The sequence below is a fragment of the Buteo buteo genome, chromosome 11 (assembly GCF_964188355.1).
Source record: "Buteo buteo chromosome 11, bButBut1.hap1.1, whole genome shotgun sequence".
In the NCBI taxonomy this organism is placed as follows: domain Eukaryota; kingdom Metazoa; phylum Chordata; class Aves; order Accipitriformes; family Accipitridae; genus Buteo; species Buteo buteo.
Genome location: NC_134181.1, coordinates 20811048 through 20835214, shown reverse-complemented (window position 1 = coordinate 20835214; position 24167 = coordinate 20811048). Strand labels below are relative to the sequence as shown.

Genomic DNA, 24167 nt, shown 5'->3' with positions numbered 1-24167 from the left:
ATGGGTGGAACGTGATGTGCAGAAGGCCCAGGAGGAGACTATTTTTTTTTCCTGGTCCCGTCACATGCTGTAGGTCAAGGTCATAATGCAAGGATGAATCCCATACATAACAAAGCTGGTATCTGTTAACTCTCACAGCTGATTGTTTTGGAACAGTAATTCATATTTGCCTCCCTGGATACAGAGAACTGAATGACAACTTGGATTAGCACTGCGCAGCCTTGCCCTGAGGACTTGCTGTTGACGAGCAAACCACCACCTCTGCTATTGAGATCCTCTGCTTTGTCATCCCTCTGGGGCAGAATGTAGGATATTTTTTAAGGATCAGTTGTGAAAAACCACTTCCCTTTCCGGTCCTACACAGGGCAGGCAATCAGCTTATCCCTCTTGGGTGAGAAAGCCGGCTATTTAAAACAGTCACCCAACGCAGGCACAGGCTGCTGCCCTAGTTAGGAGCTTCGCGGCACAGGGCAAATTAGATCACTGTAATGCAATACAGGATACAGGAATGATCAGCATGAACACTGTGACTTTGACCTCAGTGATGGGAAGAGCAGCATTTCACTTGACACCAGTCCTATGCCCTTATTCCCAGCACACTCTGATGCCCCCCCCCCCTCTTTTTTTTAAGATGCCCTTTGGCTTTTGTTCTCTGCTCCATTTGCTTTTGATGCAGGAATTTGAGAACTAGCCAAAAATGGTATTTTTAGAAAGGTGAACATTGATCACTCATTTTTTTCTAGCAAAGGTCAGGTGCAGGAGAGGAACAGCACAATCCTGCACTGCTTGGGACCTAAGCTCCTATGAGGAGCATAAGACTGGGTGAAAGGAGTATCAGCTCATCGCTTCTGGGGAGTACCAAAAACATGTAAGATGGCTCAGGACCACATTATCCATACTCCGTAATCCCCATATTGCCAGGATAACAGATTCAGGGGAACAACTACCATCTCATTTAGAGCAATACTGCCAAAGAGAGCCCTGAGGGCTTTGCCACCGCTCTGGCCAGTGAGCAATTACAGACCAGGAAACTCATTCACACCACCACTTCTGTGCCCACAAAATCCTGAGGGGCCTCCAGTCTCAGCCTTCAGAGAAGAATGAGGATTGCTCTTTTAACACATCGAGCCAGACTCTTCCCAGAGCTGTGCAGTTAAAAAAAAAACAAACCACCACCACACGCAAAAAGAACCACCAACACAAACCAAGAGGCAGTTGATAAGCTGCAATAGGGACACTTCAACTAGTTAAGAAAATACCCCACAATTCTCAACAACAAAGGTGGTCAAATGTTGAATGGGGCAAGCAAGTGTTGATAGTGCAGTCTCCATCCTGGAAGATACTCAAAGCTTTCCCCAAAAAGGCACTGAGCAACCAGGTCTAACTTCAAAGCTTGCCCTGTTTTAGTGGCATTGGACCAGAGACCCTCAAGTGTCCTTTCTGATCTAAACTGTCTTATTGACTTACTAGACTAGGCCCTGATTTGGGATTTTTCCAGACAGAAGAAAACAGTAGGTAACAGGATCTAAGATCCCCTAGGCAAGAACATGCTTGGCAAACAGCTTGGTTTGGTATTGTGTTTTAGCCTCACAAGAGATAGACACTGCCAAAGCACTCTGCAAGGGTTCTCTATCCTACTGGAGAGAGGAAGATACACAGAAAGCAAATCCACAGTGTTGTGCTCCTAGGCAGTAGAAAGATGCAGGATTTAGCAGGCACAAACTACAACCTGGTGCTTGCCAGGAAGTTGATGAACAGTTCGTTATATCTTCACTGGGTGAGAGATTCAAAGTCACAGTTAAAAAAACAAACACAGACTAAGTCTGAAATCGCTTTATTGAAAAATTTAATACAAGAATAGTCAGTGGCAAAAATATTCAAGTGTGATACAGCAACACCACAAACAAGCTCCTTACACATCTCAACTTGAGATTGATTCGTTTACAAACAGCCACTGTCTCCACATACTCAGCTTTCCAGAGACATGTGCAGCATCCTGTCATGTCAGTGAGTTTCAGTGCAGTCTGTCTTTACATCAGATAAGATTAGCTATGACTGATTTTTCCTGTGAGAGGTATGAAAGGCCTTGTAGGTCTGTTGAGAATGCTATTTGCAACATAAGGCATCATTCCCACCCATCCCAGCTCATTCAAAACACTGACTGAAAGCCTGTAACAAAATATTTTGCCAATAAAAATCTTTTAGGAAACAGTATGAAAAAATACTCCATATAGCATAAAACTATCAAAAAGTGACCGTGCCAATTTCCCCTTTACACAAATAGTACTCTAAAAAAAAATAAATCACATTACATTAGAAATTCACACAACGTATAACATATTGCATCTTTCTGAAATACTCTTGTGCAGCAGAAGCCCCATATAGTACCTGGGCAGTTACAAGACAGACCAGTAGCTCTCCTTTAGTTCTGCCGTCTCTACAGCAGCTGCCAAGAATTTGGCTATCACAGTTTTAGGATTTAGAAAGTAGAAAGCTGCAAGATGGCAAACCACGTGTTTGTAAATTAGTACCATTCCTTCTCAAGAAGGAGAAAAAAAATCACAGGAATCTCTTGATTAAAAAGATATTACATATTACTTGATGCTGGTGTCAGTGAAACAATACAGTTTTGACTGTTTCTGTGTCAGTTTTTATTTGCAGAGTACTACTTCATGTGCCAGAGAGGTACTTGCAGCATCTTTCAGTGATTTCTGCCCTAATATGAGCATACAGCCAAGCCACAGGAGCAAATAAAACCACATTGGCTTACTTTGTTCCATGAAAAAACACCGTGAAACACTGACAGACACAGGGTTGTCTGCCTGCTGTCTGGAAATAATAAATATTGATTGTTCCCCAATTCAGTTTTCAGCAACCTTGAAGATGTTACATAAAAAAGAGTCATCACTATCTTGGCCCCTACTTTTCCAGGCACAAGATTCAAAGCCCCTGTGGCCTTCAGGCACAGCTATGCAGAAAAGGAGCTGAATCCCCAGGGACTGAAGGCATTGCTGTGTGCGAAACCCACTCTGTATTTGGTGACTTAATCTTCTCAAATAACTCAGCAAGAACTTAGTTACTCTCTGCATAACCTTGGAGAATACCAGGAGTGGGCTTTACATTTGAGGATGTAAAATCAGATGACTTGCTCCTCGAAGAAAACAGCAGTAGCCCATTCAGACACAGTTAGCATAGGGATTTTTTTTGTTAGGGGGGATTTTTGTTTGCTTTCTTTAACAGAGAGCTGGCAACAGCCAGAGCCCCTCCCTGTACAAAGCGTACAAAGTTATCTCCAGCTAGAGGTCCTAGAGCATAAAGCCCTTTCTCCTGAGTGCATTCATAGGTGAATGGATCAACATCTATGGGATTCCTCTTTGGATTGACTGGTTGGTCACTGTCCATTGCCAAGTCAATGGCATTATTTGGCAGAAAGGAGAGGTTGGGGTTTGAGCCAGTTAGAACAAGAGCCATGGAAATTTTATAAACTTTCTGGTAGCCATTCTTGTCTTGAAAGATACATTTCTTGTCCTTGCCGAAGGATAGCACGTGATGTTCAGGAAGGCTAACATAACACTCATAGGGCCCAGCACAAGCAGCTGACTGTTCTTTCATCATCTGATGGACTTTGTGGTATTCAGGGTACATCATTTTGGGGAGCTGGTTAAAAATAAGACCCGGATCACTGACTTGTCTCCGAAAAACATGGATTACTGGAATATTGCAATGGTGAGCAAAGAGAATCGCATCAGCAGCTGTCAGGCCAGCACCTACAATCAAGACTGGATCTGACATAATGCCAATGCTGTTGTTCTTCACTGCTTCCTCCAGGGCAGACAGCTGGTGATGGACATAGGAAAGGTTCTCTCCCTTGACCCCAAGCCAAGTAGGACTATCGTATGTTCCTGTAGCTAAGACCACATTCTCTGCATAGATGGAGAAGGGCTCTTTATCACCTTTCACAGTTTTGAAAAATCCATCCACCTGAAAGACCTCCGCACTTTTCTCATTGAAGTTCCAGAGTGAGTCACTATTCTCCAGCAGATCTTTCTGTGTGTGGTTGGAGATGCTCTCTGCACTCACTTTCCTCACAGAGGTCACAACAGTACCACATCTGAAATTCTTCTGCAGTCCTTTCTTCATCACATAGTGTTGGTAATATTGAGCAATGTCTTCTGCTGTGGCTCTATTGTTTCTGAGGCCTCTGTAATACAGTACAAACAAAGGTCAAGCAGCAGTTAAGTAAGAGACTGGAATTTCTGCCCTTTTCCACTGAATGTATCCTAGAGCCATCTATCCTTGCACTACCAGAGAAGACTTATCTAGTTTCCCTGACTTCAGCAAAGTTATTCCTGGTATATGGAGCTAACACTCAGATCCACAAGCTGTTGGACAGAGGCAGCTTTCTCTAGCATGAATCCAATCCCCAAGAACATGATTGCTCATTTATGCTTTCCTCTCACATCTTACTTCCATTCCATTTTTAACTCCTGGAGTTTTTAATATTAATTGTTACAGATCTCAAGAGCAGAAGCACCTCAGAGACAGTACAGTAGCTGAGCTGATTATACTTGTCATTAGGGACAGCAGCAGTAGACACAGAAGTCAGATGACCATGCCTTTACCAAGCTTTATTCAGAACTCATGGTCCCTGTGATTCATCTCTCCAGGGGGTGTTGAGAAGGACACATTCCAAGCAGCACTGCAACTTTACCTGAATCACTGAATGCAGAATGGACTTTTACTGGGGGGTTGGGAGGGTGTCCTTTCTCTCACTAGAATCATCCATAACAGATGGGTAGCTACATTCAAGAAGTCCACTCCAGTCCAGTTTCCCAAATAACCTCCAGATGTTTGCAAATAATCACACCACAGATATCTTACCTTCTCTTTTGCTTTAGCCAGTCTTTGAATGGGAGATCTGGGAGTCCCATCCATTCCCCTCTACTCAGGGTAACCATAGAGCCCTCAATAGACTGGAACAAGAAACACAGTTAAATGATTTTCAGTTATTTAATGCAAGAATCGAAATGCAATTTTGTCATGTTTCAATATGGCACAGATCATGAAATCAGTGATTTCCTCTGATCTGCCATCATGGATGAAACCATCCACATTCTCCAAAAAGAACAACAGACTGGAAGTATAACTACCTCTCATGCTTTTTCCCCTTTTAAACTTCTGCTTGTCTATATACATTAAATTAAACATGGCTGACTCCATATTAAAGGAGCTTTTGCATCTCCAGTCAACACATTTGGCTATCTTACAACATGCAGATCTAAGCAGTTAGGCTTCAGTTCACCTACATGCCAGGCACCTCCAGGAGCATTTCTGCCAAGGACCAGGTGAGGGATGGCTCTGTTGGTCTCATGCCACCAAGTGAGGACAGATTCTGCTGTTCCACCAAAGTCTGTGTCTGGACGCTGAAGAGTATCAAACAGAAGAGCCACAGGGCTGTGGGATCGTCCCTCCAAGCCTTCAGACAGATACTCCAAATCCTAAAGAGAGGCAGATCAGATAATCAAAATACTTGTCCTGCCAGGCAGCAGACAGCTTGTTACTCCAGTATTTCCAGTCAGTGGTTCTGGTGTTCCGCAAAGCTCATTTACCAGCACACAGACCCTGTTATTGTGCGTACTTTGCTTAAGGCTCATTCTGTCCATGTACTTTGGAAATTCAAATCAGGTTATCACTCATAATATACCCCTAGGATGCTTTACTGTGATGTTATACTGTTTCTTTTTACACAAACCTGGTCCAAAATGGAGACATCTGGTGCCTCTTCCAGTTTCCTCTGAAGAATGGGATGAGGATGAAGAGAGCCTCTTTTGAAGTAAGGGATGTTGCCTGACAGCAAATATGAAAGACAGATTCCTGAAGGTCCATTCCCTAAAAAGACACAATGGAGAAGAATTTATACTCCTGCAGATAAAGCAGCCCTTTGAAGAGTGTTTCTAATATCCAGACCAATCCAAAGGTTATGACACTGCTGTGGATACAGAGGATTTTCTATTCCACGTTGACCACTGACTTATTGGATGGAGTTGGGGAAGTAATTTTACTCTCATATTTCCCTTTCTCCTTCTCAGTTGCATCTATTTGCATTGCAAGGTCTTCAGAACTTGCTGAAAAGACATTTGGTTAAACAAGCCAGAGGTTAACATCACTTAAAGCTTGAAGTCTCTAGCATGCTGATGAATTGAGTTATTGCTCATTAACTACTTTAAAGGTTTAGAAACTGGTCACATACTGACTGGGGACCTCAGCTTTCCTGGATGCACATTTCAAACCAGTGCAGAGTAGTTCATTGCACACAGGATACAGAGTAAGTCCAGAAAAGAGAGTAACTATTGAAGTGAACGGGGAACAGCTCTGCTCAGTAAGAAATGCCTTCTAACAAGGGAGATGTGGCAATAGCAGTTTTGACTAACAGTTCTTGAGAACACTTGCAAATGGGAACCAGCCCTACCATGGTACTGCAGGCAGTGTGTTAAAGAAAAAACTCTCTCTGCCATGCCAAGACAACCCCTCAGAATACAGCACTTTGAACAGATTGCTGGATGACTGAACTCCTGCTGACCATCCAACAACCAGTGGAAAAACTTGATATATGTGACTCCAAAGCCCAGTGAGAGTAGCTCGTGGAAAGTTTTCACATGGCTGTTCTCCAGCATGTTTAACATTTTACAGTGCCTGCATAACTAGGTGTCAGCCTCTCCGGCTGCTCAGGCTTTGCTGCTCACTACTATGTGAGCAACCACCATTACATAACGCGGTGACGATGTCGGGAAGGAGAGCTGAAGTGACACAGCAGCCTGTGTTGGCACAGTGCCTGTGCTGCATGTGAGAGTGACTGGAGCAAAGGCCGATTCTTGGAGATATGAGACAGAGGGAGGCTCAGGCTGTAAAAACTAACAGTGGGCTGAGCTATGTGAAGGGCAGTATATGCCGCAGCTGGGGCCAAAGCCTGCTGTGCTGAGCAAGGACCAGCAGCTGCGGGTCAGTGTTTGGAATATTCCACTTGCAGGAAAGTTATCCAAAACCAAGAGCAACAAAAATTAAAAGCAAACTAAACTGCAGCTATAGTGAAATATAACACTTTTCAGGTTTCTTCTTCACTTTAGGAAGTACAAGGAGGCACCTAAGCCAAACTCAAATCACCTGAGTGCACAACACTCAGCAACACACACACCGGATTTACTCTGAACCACATCTAAGTTTGATATGGATGGTCATAAGTACAGCTGCTTCTGCGGCTCAAACTATTCTAGAAAGCAACTGCTTTCATGAGGCTGCCAGCACAGCTGAGGGAGCCCACAGCCTTCCTGGAGCAGGGCCTGGGGAAGTAGCTGGAACCTGCATGCAGTGTCCAGCTGCAGTGAAGCAGTTGAGCTGTTTCAGTCCAACAGCCTCCTCAGAGTGCACATCCTCACACTGGTGCTTCTGAGGCTTTAGTGACATCTCCGTGCTGGACCCCTATATAGGTGCACTAGGGAAGTACCGAAATATCCTCCTTCCCACCTAAAGACTTGCACAACTGGGCAGTACAAAGTCACTCTCAGACTAGAACCTGCTGGGAGTAGTGTCCTCGTCAAACTCGCTCTTAGCAAGGATTAAGTGTGATTTATGTGGTGCACTAACTTTGGACTAGCTCTCTCAGGTGCTATAAATTAGATGACAGATAAGGAAGGAACCCAGCTCTACAAGGCATTTAAGCACATGCTCAGATAAACAGGGTCCAACACCTGTGCTCGAGCACAGCTCATGATCGGTCACAGAGGGGAACACACTGACATCACTACTTGGGCTTTGCTCCAAGAATCACCTCACATTACAAAGCTTCCCTCTTGCAAGGGAGACAAGACAGTTACTACATAACCTCTTTCCTAAACTGGTAAAAAACCCTCAGTTTTTTACCATTCTATTAAATCTGTACAAAATCAGTGTAGCTGATTTGCATTTTAAAATAAATCTGTGAAAAATTTCAAGAAACTTTAACAGCATCTGTAGCACTTTCTAAACACACACAATGGGGAAAAAAATCGCACAAACCCACCTCCATTCAAGCACTACAGATAATCACTTCACAGCAAGTTGATTAACTATCTGTAGTGAAAAAGTTTCAATCCCTTCTAAATATCCAACAGAGAAAAACCAGGCCCAGCTGAACTGATGCCCAAAAGGTTACCAATTTTACTATTAAAAAAAGAGGTATGTGTTATAGTTAGTCAGATAACTAGTTCCCTACTTCCCACAACTCTTAGTGGTCTTTCTCTTAGTACTAGAGAAAGTTTGACTATCAGGGGAGGAATGCAGAAACAGTAGTCAGGCATTTCTGGTTTGAATAAGAACATGTGGCATAAGAGCTGAAGATAGTAAGTCCAAAGCAACAACAGCACGAGAGTGCACAGTAATGCTGGCAGGAGAAAGCTCACCTATGATCACAACAGGCAGTGGCTTGAACCCACTCTTATTCTGGGGTCTGGTCAATAAAGCATACATCTTCCTGTCCGGAAGCATTTAGGTCCTGGAGTCTACCTGTTAAAACAAGTAAGTTTTGAATTATTTGCTTTTTTGACAAAAAAACCCTGTGACTTCCTACAGTCCACAAACCCAGGTTCATCTTTTAAATTATTATCCTTGCATTGCAGACCATCACATTAGACTTCCACACTCAGGTCAGGGCTACTTATCTTTTTCTCCTCTTGCCCCCAAAACGAAAGGATGATTCCCTGATTATACACCACACACACACACAAAAAAAAAAAAAAAGAGAGAATCCTTATCTTTCTCTTCCACACATGAATTCCAGTGCCTCCAGAACAGCTGGCAACTGGCAACTTCAGTAACCCTCTGGCTACAGTAACTGAAGTGTTGCAGCTTGTTAATGAAAACTTCACTTCTGCCCACACTGTGTAGAAAATTGTCATAATTATCATGAACACTTAGTACTTTTAAAAGCAGCTTGGGCATTTACTGGTAAGTAGAGCAAACCTCATTCCAGACTTCTGCCCAAAGGCTGGAAATCTCCTGGCTGCATTTTCAAATATGTACCATTCCATCACTACAGGGTTTTTTGAGAAGTGCTACTTTAGTTCCTGAATATTTCTTAATTTTCCAGAAAACAGAGAGTTCTAGGTCTGAACAAGTAAATAACAATAAGTCTTTAAACTAAATATACATCATAATTACGTTGGAGACTAAGATGTCATTAGAGTGGCACCTACAAAACTAATCTAATCATTATGCAGATATTCAATGAACAGTGAATCAAAGTTTTTTGGCATTCCTGCAGGAATCCTACCATGTCAAATAATGACTTCTTTAGTTTTCCAGGGAATTCAACTATACTGTCACTAACCTAGAAAAGTTAAAAGTTACTTTTACTGCAACAAACATGAGATTTTTTTAATTCAGCATAAGCTTTTAAGGTATTCTACAGAGAACACAGTCTTTTATAAAAACATTATTCTCATTTTGGAAAGCCAAGTAAAAATCCACTGAATGGCATGACTTTGTTCAGTAGGGCATGCTCTCCACACCCTTTTCAAGCCCAGAAAGATATTTGGAAAGTGCACTGCACCCTTCCATAAGGTCTGGCACATCACTGCCTTTGACAAAGGTATTGCAGTAAATGTCATCCTACAAGTGTAATGCTCCACTTTAAGCCTGACATTTACATCACCAGCAACTACAGTAATGAGGCAAGACCCTGGTGATTGAATGAACAGCCAGAAAACCACAGGTGAGTTGGTTTTGCAGAATCCCAGGCTTCAGGAGGAGTCTTGTAAGTGCATTTGCCTGCAAGGATGTGACAGTTCTCATATACACCAATATACAGCCGTCGCTGGGCTAGACAGAGCTGTTCCAAGAGGACTGGGTTCATCCAAGTAAAAAGGCACTTAAGGCTTACAAGCTGAATTCAAAAGTAGGAGCTTTGTCCAAAACTTTGCATCACAGCTTAGTAACGCTTACTGGTTGCCTATTACTACTTAACTAAGCATTAGTCTAAGACTCTCATGCATTTTGCCTGACAGGGCAAGAACCACTTAAAAGACATAATAGTCGTGCTTTCTAATTTAAGTCATTTCAAGCATCTAGCTTTGAAGAGAGTTGGATTTCAAGGAAACAGGTTCCCAGTTTAATTGGGACTCAAAGGCAGATGCATGCACTACAGAAGATGAACACTTCAGTGTGTTAGTGTCCATACCAAGGCATGCATCCCTGGTAGCTGCAGGAGCACAGCCTAACTGTCCAAGTATTTCCCAAGCCTTTCGGGTAGCTTCTCCCACATGAACCAAAACCTGCACCACCTTCAGCAGACTGTTGTGTAAGTTTACCTCCAAATAATTCCCTACCACAAAGCTCCAGAGCTGCAATTTGTAGAATTCAGCACTAGCACCTGGGATGGCCAGAGACACCAAAGGAACAGGACACTGGTGTGACCAGTAAGGTATTCCCCTCAAACCAGCTAAACCACAGTACCTATCTGAAGGTTAGCAGAGGTTTCTTCTCCATCATAACAAATAAATCCCCTCCATGGCTGTACTACAGAAGAAGACAAGTTCTTATTAATTTTTCCTAACACAGAGTGCACATCTTATTTCTGTGAAATTATTGGGAGTCTGGAAAAGAGAAGCAAGATCTCTGGAAGCGATCTTCCAGGTTTCTGCTCCATAGCACTCTGCAACAGCATGCACAGAATGACTGTACGCACTCTGTAGACAGTGGTAACCCAGCAACATCTGTGGGACTTTTGCTGGAAGGGCTGCAGAACCAACCCAATACTGCACATGGCAACAGTTCCAGGAAAGCAGCAAAGCCAGCGTATAAATCAGCCTGCAAGTCTGTTTGCAAGACTTGGGCGCAAAGTCATGCCATTGCGTGCCAGCATTTTTCTGGGGGATCTGAAGGGGACAAAAAAGGCACAAGACTGTAGAAGTCAGCCTGGCAGTCCTCCTTGCTTTAAAGGAAGGTTGCCTTGGCTCCTGGCCATTGCACTACACCATGCTACCCCACCCTGATAAAGAGTAAAGCCAGCAGCTGCTGGCTCGCTCTCCTCATTTCACCCTCCTCCTCCTCCATTCTGTACCTTTTGACATATGAAAAAGGGTGCATTTGCTAGAATTAAACCAAATCTTAATGGCTAGAGGAGCACAATTGTTAGTCTGATGAAATTATTAGATCCATGCACATACAGGATCATTTTTAGCCACCGTTTATTTGGGATCTGGGTTCACAAAACCCCATAATGACAATTTTAGTACTACCCACTTTGTTTCCTGAAGTTTTGACACTGCACAATTCTATCAACACAAGATTAACTATCAGAAATGCTTCTGTTTATCCTAGCATGTCTCTACAAATGAGAGAAGTCCCTTCCATAGCCTATAGCTGCCATCTCTGTAATTCATAGTTAATAATTCTCCTTTTATGTAAAAAGTGAACCAGATGCTAAACCCTGTTTATAGCTATTCCCATCCTCTAGGCTAAATGTTTGACTTCTGGGGGTAAAACTGAACTCAGAGCATCTCAAGCATTTCAGTTTCAGGCCAGATGTTCACTTTTTCTGCCATTAGAATTAAAGGTGGATTATTTTAATTTTTTTTTTTTTTTTGGCAATCTTAGAATCAAGGGAGAACATATACTTCAATAACCTGTACAGCTAATACAGCATAGCAGATAAAAGCCTGTTCTTGCAGAGGCTATTGGAAAGCATACAGGACATTGAAGTAAATTTCAAACCTACACAAAACTAGTTAGCAGTAAGAGAAAGCCTGAGCTAGCAAGAAACTCAAGACTGCTCTTCTCACCCTCCTTCTATGTAGAGTAGGTTGCTGGGCACTCACACTTAGCCAGCTCAGTGACACTGATCCCTATTCTGGCTCCTGCTTTAGGCTTCCTACTTTAAATAGGCATCTCTTTCCTCTTCATTTGGGAGCATGCTGCAAGCTCCACAATTTATCTCCTCGCTGCTTCCAAAGCCTTTCAGTGTCTATGTGATGTTACATAATTGTTCTGGCTTAGAAAAGCACCCAGCTCATTCTGGGCCAAACTCTGCATACCTTCCCAACACAGCCTTAAGCCCAGAGGGACTATAACTCACATAAAGTCGGTCAGTGTGGCCCCTAGTAGTTCCAGGCTGCACAACTGAAACAGGTTTTAAGTAAGTAAAAGAAAAAGCAAAGATGCATTTAGCAAGACAGTGACACTATGATCTTTAGCAGAAATAAAAAGCCAAGTTACATCAGTCATATGCAAGTAGCTCTCCCTGTAACATCAATGAGACTTTCGCTCAAGTAAGGACCACCGAGTGTGGCCTGTACAGCACATGGGGAGAGTTTAAAAGAGCAGTGCAGTCAGTATATAAATAATGGAAGAGACTGAAAGAGCTACCATGACACTCAGGTTTAAACAAGAACAATTCTAACACAAATGCAACAGTTTTCTTCAGCTTCATTTCTTCATCAACTCATTCATTTCACCAGCAGTTTTTAAAATTTAATTCATCAGTGCTTTTAAAAATAAAAAAGCAGGCATCTCAATAGCTTTTACATTTTATGCTTTCCTACAAGTTTCAGAAGTTTGTTTCCCCCCCCACCCCTTGCATTATCACTCTTACATGCCAGGCCAGTTACCCCACAAACACAATTAAGGTATGTGGAAAAAAATTCAACTTTATGGTACATAACAATAATGCCTTTCGAAAAACACCCCTGTGATATTCAGAAAGCAATGTTACAGTATGCCAGACAGAGCTCTCTAGATTTACTTATACCCTTCTTACCTTTAGCAGCAGGTCCGATGAGAAGTAGGACCTTTATGGAAATGCCTGTACAGCCTGGAACGCCAACCAAACTACAAACCTTGAATCCTGCCTCTGCTCTTAGACAGCTGTTTAAATCTAGTAGGCTAGCAGCACTAAGAGAGGAGAGGAGGAGCTGAAATGAATGGAGGCGGAGCAAGGAAAATACTTATAAGCATGAGTCAGCAGGAATATTTCCCTTCCTAGATTGTGAATGAATGATGTAGTGATCTTCCTTAGTAATGTTCAGCTGACTACATGACTACAGCAAAAGCAGGCTTATAGGAACCATGCATGGCAGAAGTCCTGCATTGAACAAATATCTTCATTTTCAACACTCAGGGCTAAACCTGAGACCTTATAAAATGCAATGCTTCCTGTGGCAGAACTGGGTTTTTCCTCTGTATTTAAAAGAAAAACTGCTGGTTATAGTTACAGGTGGGAATAAAAGTGATAGGATAGCACTGTATGCTTGCTTCAAAACTAGTCATATCTTTGGCCACAAAAGGACAAGAAGATGTGATTACTTACTTTCTACTTTGGACAGTTTGTGGGTTTAGTTTCACCTTATATCATAGATATAGTGGGTCTGAAAAGATGGAATTCAGTTTATCTTTTTTTCTTCAGTGAGATAAAGTCTTATAAACCTGTTGCACACTAGCAGTAAAATGAGTCTGATTACTTCCTGCAAAACTTGAAACTTACCACGATTTTTATCCAAGATATCTTACTCAATTCAGTGGAATAATCGATCAAGCTTGCTAAATTTAAAGTGCCGATAACAAATTAAATAAATTTGTGCCAAAGTGTTCAGTTCAAGTAGTAAGTGCAGCATATTTTTATCTCTGAGGTCATCTGTTTTGAAACTACAGTCTCCAGGGAATCAGGAGGACTGCTGATACCCAGTTAAGATGCATACTTTCAACCATGTGATATAAAAGATAAAAACAGTTCATAAGAAAGAATTCTGTACTCACAATCCACATCAAAGTAGGATGCTTCATAATCTATTTTAACTCTACCAGAATAAGTTGTTTTAATAATTATGAAGCCATCATTTCACTTAAAATTTAACTAACAGCGATTCCTCTGAAAATCTGACTCAGTAAATACTTATCGGACTGAGGAGTGGTGGGTTTGGGTTTTGGTTTGGGGGTTTTTTATTATTATTTTATTTTTTAAGGTCTTTCAAGTTGCCTGGGCCTTCATCCAAGGTAGCATTTGCACAGAGCTCTTAAGTAACTCATACTGATTCTTTGACAGGAGCAAAGGCTTTTATATGCATTATTCAGATATTTATTGGCAGGTAACAAATGTACATGTATCAGTCAAGGAAAAATTAAGCTTCCAGAGAAACTAAGGCATTTGTTTGGTTAGGTGATTTCAGACTGTCCTGTTGCCAGGTTTTTCAAAAGCCTTCTTCAATACATTGCAGTGTTGCATGTCAGTGTTTCAGAACAAAGATGTTCAAGTCCATACATGCTCATAGCATAGATACAAGAGGAAGCCATATGATGGTTTGGCAGACTTTATAAGCAGTAAAATCAGGAATACTTCCTATGTGTGCAAACCTGCAGAAATAAAGTTGTGCTCTATGTACAAGAAGAGAAGATCCTCTCCACTTCCCACCAGAATTTGGAAAACTAGAATCCGTATTACCTCCGCAAATAAAGCCAGGATGTCTTTCCAAAACCACAAGCTCTATCATATTTTTGCACACAGTATAATTCTTTACAAGAAAATCTTAATGTACAACAATAACCCACTGTCTTTTATTTGCTTGTACAATAAGACCATTGAATACAGCAATTTGGGGGCTTATTTTTTATAGCTATCCCAACAAACACATCACATGGAATATATATCAATGTTACTGTTTCTCCTTGTGTTCCTCATCTAGAAACAAATAATTCAGCCCAACACTTTGCACAAACTTTCCAGAAGAGGAAGTAATTGTGCAATGTGCACTTGACCTGGCAGCCAGCCTTTGACCTACAAAGTTATGCAATTCACTTATATTTTCTTCCTGATTAATTGCAAGCAGTATATTCAGATTAGTTAAGTGCTCAAGTGAAAAGCTTATGTAGACTTCCAGCATGACTTTGCACTTCATAGCTGTCAGAGTAAGCAGTTGACTAACAACACTAACTTCCTTCTTTGCGCAAACTGATAAAACATTTTATTCATGCACATCTAAGGGTCTTTAGAGGGCTTCAGATTTTTAAAGAAAAACTCATCTAAACTACTAGTCTGTAGGCTCATTCACTGAGGTGTATTGCACTATACTCCAGCTGAGATCTGAAAAGTCCACATCTCTATCACAGGGTACAAACAGATTTGTCACTTAAGTGGACACTGTCAGCTATATGGATTATTTGCAAGGGTTTCTCCTCTGTTCTTTAAAAGTTTTCCTTTTAAAAAATAAGATAGTAAAGCTTAGCCTCTAATGAACATTATCGAGAAAACAGATACTAAGCTAGATTAGCAAGACACCACCAAATGATCTAGCCAAAGCAAAATAATATTTATGCAGCAGCTTGTGAAAAGATTCCTTCTTTAAAAAGTTGTTTGTTGTTTTTTTTAAATAGGACCTATGACATTAAGGACTGCCTTCAGATAATGTAAAGGACCAATGTTATCTTCATCTGTACTTGCAAAAACACAGGGCACAGGGGTAGAGCACTACATTTGCTTTTATATGAATAAGCCTTACACATAATATAATGGTAGCTAGGCAAATCATCCCCTATCAGGGTGTACGGAGGAATTCAAAACACTGTACAACTCATCAGTCCCCCCCGAGAAGGTTTTGGCCTGCAGAAAAGAGGGGCAGACTTCATGGTTGTCATTCATTCCACCTTCAAGTCATACAGCTGCAAGTCTGCAGTCCACAGTATCAGCAATCCTGGGTGCATTTGTTGCCAAGGTCAGTTTGTTTCCCTTTAGGTCAGCCACAATATAGTTCTCAGAACTCCAACAAGTTGATGCTATGTTTTACCAAGGTAAAATTTGAATAATATGCCAGGAAGCATGGACAGAGCCATAGCACTGTTCTGGGGGGAACATTTTGCACCTGGACCATCTCTTGTTGCAAGAAATTTCCTTGTTGCCAACTGACTTTTCACGTCAGGTCACTAAGTTCTACTCATGAGACGTGCCAGATAGCCCTGATTCTGCTGTCCTCTGATTTGGGGGAGCTTAAGGAGTAACACCCTTCTGGTGTCAGAATTCATTGGTGTTACCTCTGCTGCTGACAGCTCATGGCGGAACACTTCTTACAGTACCTCTGTAGCACCCACCCTCCCCTCTAGCCAAACTTAAGGTGTACCATCACTATGTGCCAAATTATCATGACATACTACTTTGTTTCACACATTAGAACTTCATGTTCTGCTGGCTCTTTGTAATTAGAGGAACACTCCCAGTGTGATCCTCCATGGGCCACGGCAGTGCTTTGATGTTTCTTTCAATTATGGTAGAACACAAATACAAAATTCTGCATGTTTTCCGCCTAAGAGAACATTCAGTGCAGATCATTTAATCTAAGGCAGAATCTCAAATTCAGGTGTTAGAAAAGCTGACCACATATTTTGCTTCTATATGATGTCTGTGCAGTACCTACAATCCAGCTTTGCTCTGTTGCTGCCTAAAGCATCTCCACTCTTTTCACACAGGAAAACTTCCACTTACAAAACAGTATGTTAGCTTATGCACCAAAACTAGAACCCACATATTTAATAATATATGGTTTGACATCAGTACTGAAACATTTTACCTGGTTTCTTTTTGCTTCAACTGAAAAAAACCCACATTTGTCACCAACACCATAACCTGGACCCACATCAGCAAGATGCTCCCTCTAGATGTCCTGGCATCTCCCGAATCAGAAGTGGCAAGCTGTGGCCACACCACCTCTGACAGCAGCTGGATCTCTGAGGTATGTTACTTGCTCTGCTAAATGACAGAGTTAAAAAAGCCATGGGGAAGCCCAGATAATTGCTAGGCTTGACAGAAAAAGCAGCTCAGGCAACTTTGCAAGTGTGAGACCCAGTTCTGCTCTCAGTTATACTTCCGACTTCCTACATGTGTTTGTGCTTTCACACGGCTTCCTCTAAAGAAAGATTTGGCCCAGAGCACGTGTCCAACTTTCCCATGTCCCTGTCAAGGCCATATCTGTCCTGTGTTCATACTTCTTTTTGCAGTGTTTAGGCAGCTGGGTCCAAGGGGAGAGACATAAAGGTTCACCGCACCCATCTGTTATTCAAGGGAACATTGACCTCTCAGTCAGATAAATGATTGAAATGGTTTTGTCCCAGTAACCTGGAAAGATGTTTGAGGAAAGGAAAAAGCAAAACCTTACATTTTGCTGGAACTATTTTAAAACAGTGAATTTTGCTTTTCCTTGCTCTCAACTCATTACCCTGAAAGCATTCTCTAAGAGGGTTGTCTTCCTAAATCAATGAGACCAAACCAAAGATTTTCACCACCCTTCATTATTCAGATGCATCAGCCACTTCTACCACTGTGTCTTGAAAACATCTGTTAAGAAATAAATCTGGGGAGGTGAGAATCAATCATGGTACCCAGGAGGGCTACAAAGCTCTACTGTCTACATTCATGCAGTCATATCTTTGGCTATTCTGCAGTAAAGACTTGTCTAGGCACTCTAGTGCATACTAAGAATGCCTTATTGGGAGGTCTCACACATCTTCTCTATCCAGGCTAAGGGAACAATAATGGAGAGCATTAGCAGAGAGCTGGCTAGTCTGTATAAACACAACCTGAAAAACATGTTCCTAGCAAGTACAAAGTAGTCCACTATACTGTCAGATAAGCAGTGGATATCTTGCAAAAATACAGTCACTCTGAATTCACATGTGAAGTGACTATGTAGAGAAGTAGTCCAGAGTGCTGGGTGGCTGTGCATGCATGTCCCCTGGTCTGCCTCAGAAAACAGTTGAGGGTCACTGTTCTCTCCTCAGATGACAGTGTATGGGGATGATAGCCAAATCTAGTGTGCTTTCTACTTCCCAGCACATATGCTTCCTTTCAAGAAACTAGTTGGATGCAAAGAGGTGCAGTCCTTAGGTTCATGGAACTACAGCCATGCTTGTTTCCCCAAAGGACTGGGCCTTTGCAGAATCTTTGTTCCTGTAACACTCAGGGGAAAGCTCAGCTCACATGCACTGCACTCAGATCATGATCTCAACATTGATGTGGTTTGGGGAAAAAGTAAACACGTGCACTTTCATTTCAAACAAACAACAGCTATGACCTAGTCAAAGATTAAACTGCACATGAAGCTGGTAGGGAATTTTCGTCTTCTTATCTTAACGTCAATATATTCATAAATATTTACATGAGTTCAGGATAGCAGGATCATTTGAAGACACAGCCTTTAGTCTCTACAACCTTGAAGTCAGTGTTCAGTTATGTTCTTTTAATCTATACTGCCATTTAGCAACTGATAGCTTAATTTAATAAACTGCTGTATCATATTATGATGTGCCAGATTGAGCAACTTGGCAAGCATATGCCCCAAAGCAGAAAATATCCTACAAAAGCTGATGCTCACGGTTTCTTGACTGGAATAACCAACAGAGAAGAAACCTTGAAGTAGGAGGTACAGCCTAACTGTGAGCACTGAGCATCTTTTCTGTACATATTTTCCCTCAAGGCAAAACAGTAATTTTCAAATACAAGTGGGTAATTCAAAACTGGAAAAGGAGCATGTAATGCAATGAGCTTGTTTAACTCAGTAACACAAAATTTCATAAAAAGGGCTGCAGAAAGCTTTTGGAGATTCTTGGATCGATTTCCTTGTCACAGCTTAAGCCATTCTGCAGCTCTTTAGCCTAACTTCAAAGTTTTCTTTTCTTTACTTTATCAAGATCAAGAATCACTTAAGATACAGGATTTAGTAGCATTCCTGAAAGGTTTAGAAACATATACAGCTAAGGGCATCCAGAGCTAATATAGACAGCATGATTGATTTCTTAAAAGAAAAATATGCATTTTTGCAGCAGAGCACAATAGTTTTTAGCTGTGAGGGTCTAGAAAAGGACTGTGATAGAGTTATCCTGCAACTTCCTACCCCCAGGTTTATTTTCATCTTCCTCTTAAGCAGCTGATACTGCCTATCAGAGGTAGATGCTGCTTAGATCCAGGTTACCAATTCTGATGTTCCTGACTTGCAACATTTTCTTTCTGCTGTAACTTTAAGAGTCTCTGGGAAATTTTAAGAGATTTTAGCATGCAAGTTCCTTCCTCTTAACAGGGCTTTCATGCGGATTGAAAGATCAGCTGAAGTGATATATTCAAACATAAGTTTTTCTTAGACCCCAATTTCCCCTCACAGTAGCACCATGTGCTGTAACACTGACTGCCAGGAGTGAAATTTAAAGTCCCTCGGAACTGTTCTGCACAAAACTGGATAAACCAGTATCTTTTTCAAAGACAGTCTTATCACTTAGTCACAGTATAACAGTAATGTATTAAAGTGTAACAAAATTATTTCACAGGTCAAGGTTTCTCACCTGTAATTGACAGCTCTGTTTCTCGACTAGTTTAAGGAGGTTAGAACATGAAAGGAGCTGCCACTTGCTGTAAAATAGAATGTGCTATTTTGAAATACATGCATATATCCTGGGGTCATTTCTGTGGTTTAGGAACATACAAGAATATTCACTATGAACTCTGAAAAGATTTGGCACAGTGAATTTACAGGAAAGAAAGAGGCAGGATTTCTGTGTAAGAATAAAGTCATTCAGTAACTAATTCCCCAATGCATTTGTTTTAGAAATACCTAGTGATTTGTGTAATTCTACATTTAGCTGACAGTCATCCATTTTTGCACATGTCAAAGCTTAAAGCTGAGCATAGGTCAATGAAACAAGTGTGCAATGTTGCTGTAGCAAGAATTACTTTCAATATACATACTCAGCATCCAACAGATTAAAAACCAAAACCACTGAAGATCTTGTTCAAGTTGCTTTTTGCAGAGAAATTTCACTAAAGGTGTCTTCCTTGCTTCTCCTCGCCAGCTATTTTACCAAAAGCTAACTATTGTTGTTTCAGGTGTATTTTTTGCTTGAATGACTTTGGTTTTGGTTTGGTTTTTAGTGTGCTTTATTTTTTGTCTACCAAGCAGCTATGTCTAGTCTAGAGATAAGAGACTCTAGATTAGTCGTAAGCCCTTGCCAATAATTATTCTATTGAGAGAAATAACTTATTTATAATCCACTCACATTTTTGGCAGCTGTCAGACCAGCTGCAGCATGCCCCAATTTTCCTGTTTTTCCACAGAGAAATTGTCCCAAGCAGTGATGAAAAGGAGGAGGTATTTCTGGTTCCCTGGTCAATATTAGTCTTGATTGTGAAAATGCTAAGTTAGAATCATCAAGCAAAACCTCTACCAAAGAGCCTGAAGACTGTAATATTCAATGACCCTTTACCTCACGGCTGAAGCCATGCAGCAGAGCTGTGACAGTGAAGTACCTGACTTGCTCTGTTTATCAGTGCAGACTGATATGTGCTCAGCAGGGCAGAATGGTGCGGCACCAAGGTGACCAGAAGTGCAGGCTATCTGGTAGCGGTTCCCTGGGAGCTCTGACCAGGGTTCCATCTAAAGCCTTCTTTTGCACTCCTGATACCCTGAAGGTTTACATTCAAGGCTATCAGTAATAACTGCAGATCAGAGCTATTCTGCCATGTCATGGGGAGCTTACGTCCTTGTCTCTGCTGTTGCAGCTTGCTGTGCCTGAACGCGTGCCTGAGCTGTCACACTAGGTAACTAGAGCTCCCTGTATCTGCACTGCCTGTAGAGGCACAAGCATTCGACAGGCCAGACTGACTCAAAGGGTCCATCCAGCCTGGTATGCCATCCTCAGCAGTGGGCGTCAGCAGACACCCACAGAAGAGAACAGGACAAGCACGTGATGCTTGTCTTGTGTCTTCCCCTACCTCCAAGCTATTTGCAGCTGAGGGAACCGGCTGAAATCTGATAAGGTTTGTTCACTTGCTAGAGCCTTCCATTTATTTTCATCTAGTTCCTAGTAATTTCACGTGCGGCCTCTAGTACTTGTATTGAAGGGAGATTACACAACTGATCCCTCTCCACACCCCTCAGCTCCATATACTTCTGTTACACTCCTCTCAGTCCTCCGACTTATTCCCAATACAGAAACTGTTCCATACCTTATGTCAACCTGTTTTGCCTCCTCTAGACCTTCTCCAGATCTCTCATATGCTGAGATGAGAAAAACAGCACATCATCCAGTAATCTAAGCACAGACAAACCACAGGTTTATGCAGCAGCCTTCTGGTTTGGCCTCCATCCTTTCCTGGCACTTGATCTGCCTCACTGCTAGTAAACACTGAGCTGACAGTTCCACAGGACTATTTATCATGACCTTAGATTCAAGTTCAAGCTAGTCACTACTCTGACTGAGCTTCCTTGCCTGGACCTGTGCCAGAGTGTCAGACAACACATAGGAATTGTGCAAAAGTGTGAAGTGGTATGACAGTACAGAAGCATCGCACACCTTGTTCTTCAAACCAATGCAGTCACCCACATGCCTGATAAAAAGCAAAGTGGAAAGCCTTGGAGACTTTCTGGATACACTTTATTCACAAACCTCACTGAAGGGCCAGTGTGTGGGAGGAAGCATGTTCTCACCTTGTACCTCAGGAGGGAGATGGCTTTAGGTAAACACAGTAGAGAAGCACAAAGAGCTAATATTGCACTCCATACCCTGACCTGGTCTTGATCTGCTTGTTTTCTCTCACCTGGAAAAAAAAGCATACATGAAGAGCTTATGCAAAGTCACTCATAGGTTTGCCTCAGGAGTGGCTGTTATTCATGCATATTTGAAAGAGGCAAAGTACATGCACAGCCAGTGAATGTACTGAACCCTTAGCTAACCTGGACCCTTAGCTAACCTGGAACAGACACAATGGATATTAAGCAGCACCAAGGTAATGTGCAGGACTTCTAAAGTACTCCCTCCCTACTCCTCCTGCAACTGGGGAAACCAGATAAGGCTGTTGAGCATGAGCGCGCCACATCTTCTATGTCTGCTACCCACACTGCAATGTTAAACCCCCTTTTGCATGCAGGCTTGCCAGAAAAGAAGCCCATTCTGTTGGCCTTCGAGTCTTGCTTCTCCACTTCAGGCCAACAATCCCAGCATACAACCAAGTCACTGTTGTACTACTACATCATTCTCCATCTATTGTCTCTTACTCCGTCTTCCACTGTGGCCTACCTTATAATCTTCATTATTCTCTTCCTGCAGTCTTTCCCTACCCTTGTCTCACCCCTGCGCCCACTGACTTATGTTAAAAGCTTTTTTATTAGTAACCATGAAGAAAGCCAGCCAGGCATTCATAAATGTCTCAGCAGCAACAATAAGCCACATGCCAATTGTCAATTTGCTCATGTTTGATGTCCCCACTATGGTAAGCTGTAACAAACATCAATTCCTAGATTTTTGGCACACAGCATTCAGTGCATTGCAAAGTCAGTGCCTCTGAAAAATCGGGTGGCACACCCTGCCACGGGCATGTTTTGTGGCACGTAGGAATTCAGCTCCTGGCCCAAAATTGCTCCAGCATGCTGACTGGCACTGCAAAGTATCAAGACTCCAGAGTTGAGAACTGAGTTTCCGGACAAGTTTCTGGACATGTTTTCCGCTGAAAGTACTCTTGAGAGAATTTATAAGTTCAGTGAATAACATGTAATAGTTTCAGCTGCATCTGAATATTATGAATTTTTAACACCAAGAAAGCACATTTTATTTCTTCACTTACATGATTTAAAACAAACAAAAAAAAATCTAAAAATTTAAACTTATGATTAAAAAGAAAAGGAAAGTAACATGCTTCACTCCACTCTAAAAGGAATTTTCATTTTCTCACATCACTTACCAAAACCACTACCATCAGTGTACATGAGTACACACGACACTTTATTCAACTCTTCAATTCAGCTTGTCAATAAGAATATCAACTATGAGCACAACTATATTGGGAAATAAATTGTACTCATACAAGCTTCACAAGGTAAAAAAACCTATCATTGTCAAACAATTATCTTGAATTACTTTCCTTTTCCATTTAATGGATTTTAATTGGAATTTAAGCATACGTGATTACAAAAGAGCAGCTGCACTCATGGTTAAGGGTAGACATGTGATCAAGTACTTTAATTGAGGAAAGGATTTGTTACAATGCTTAGTATCCTCAAGTTCTTTGCTGAATCAAAGCTTTCCACTTCAGGTCAAATGTTATGGCAGCCATTGATCTTAAGATACAATGAAACAAAAGTAGCTTTAGCAAAATAATTCCAGTTACATGCACCTATAGAATTATGCAAGCTTTCCATATATCCCTCTGATTTTTATGAAGTTTTTTACCTGTGTTATTAATACAAACTATTACAACGGAATATAATTTTAGAAAATATGCTCTTTTTTTGTAGTTTCCCATAAAACCTTGCTACGGGATTTTGAGTACCACGTAGCTTTGGGATACTTTCATATCTTGAAAGCAAAGTGCATTCAGTATAAAGCCTTGATGGTTTTCTCCCTGTTCTGTCATTTGGGAAACTTGTCCTGCGTTAGTCTTGGAACACCATTAAAAGTCAGTGTCATTACTAAGCTGTATCCTGAGAGTGGACCGTTCATCACAAATACACAAAGGTGTAGTAGAAAAGCAAAAAGTCCAATCAAATAACTGAGTGGCACACAAATGAACATATAATAGCAGAAATCCTCTTACAAAACAGTAGGAGAATTTAATAATGTAAAGGAAAACCTCTAATTTTAACAAGGTGTCAGTCTGTCACATAAGTATCACATAGGTGTGACTGGGTGTCAAATAAATGCTTTCAATCATTTAAGGACACAGAAACAATTCACAGATATTAAGTGTCTGCTTCATAAGTGCCATAACAGAGGCAAGGAGTGAACCCAGATCTCCTGGCCTATGCTTCAGCCACAGGGCTACTCTAGCACAAAAATTATCCAGATTTCTTGTTATGCTACAAGAGAACAACCTGTCACACCTTTCTGTGCCTGATAACAAATATTGAGCATCTCCTTAAAAAGTGCTAAAACTTTCTAATACAATAGACTAAGTGATTTGTAATAGTTATTTACAATACAAGTTCATTTTTAGTTATAGAATATGATCTCCCAGGAATGAATTCACATTTGCATGCTCTGAGTAGGGTTTTTTGGCCTTAGGTGCCTGTGCAGTCTCCTCAGCCATGCAGCATCCTGTAACATACCCAGGCACTGTTCAGGCATGTTCTGCTGTAAACAGGCATCTCTTCTGATACAGTTGCTAAATCCTTTAGCAT

The 24167-nt window shown here is 41.4% G+C and overlaps 1 protein-coding gene across 1 annotated transcript; it reads right to left on the bottom strand.

Annotated features, from left to right (window-relative positions):
* Positions 1 to 1818: 1818 nt before the first annotated feature.
* Positions 1819 to 12929, bottom strand: OSGIN1 (oxidative stress induced growth inhibitor 1). The gene is made up of 6 exons (XM_075040337.1): positions 12788 to 12929; positions 8436 to 8538; positions 5753 to 5889; positions 5307 to 5498; positions 4882 to 4973; positions 1819 to 4201 (listed from the first exon to the last, which is right to left on the bottom strand). The coding sequence occupies exons 2-6, from the start codon at positions 8518 to 8520 to the stop codon at positions 3208 to 3210; spliced, it is 1500 nt and encodes a 499-aa protein (XP_074896438.1). The 5' UTR covers positions 8521 to 8538; positions 12788 to 12929; the 3' UTR covers positions 1819 to 3207.
* Positions 12930 to 24167: the final 11238 nt, after the last annotated feature.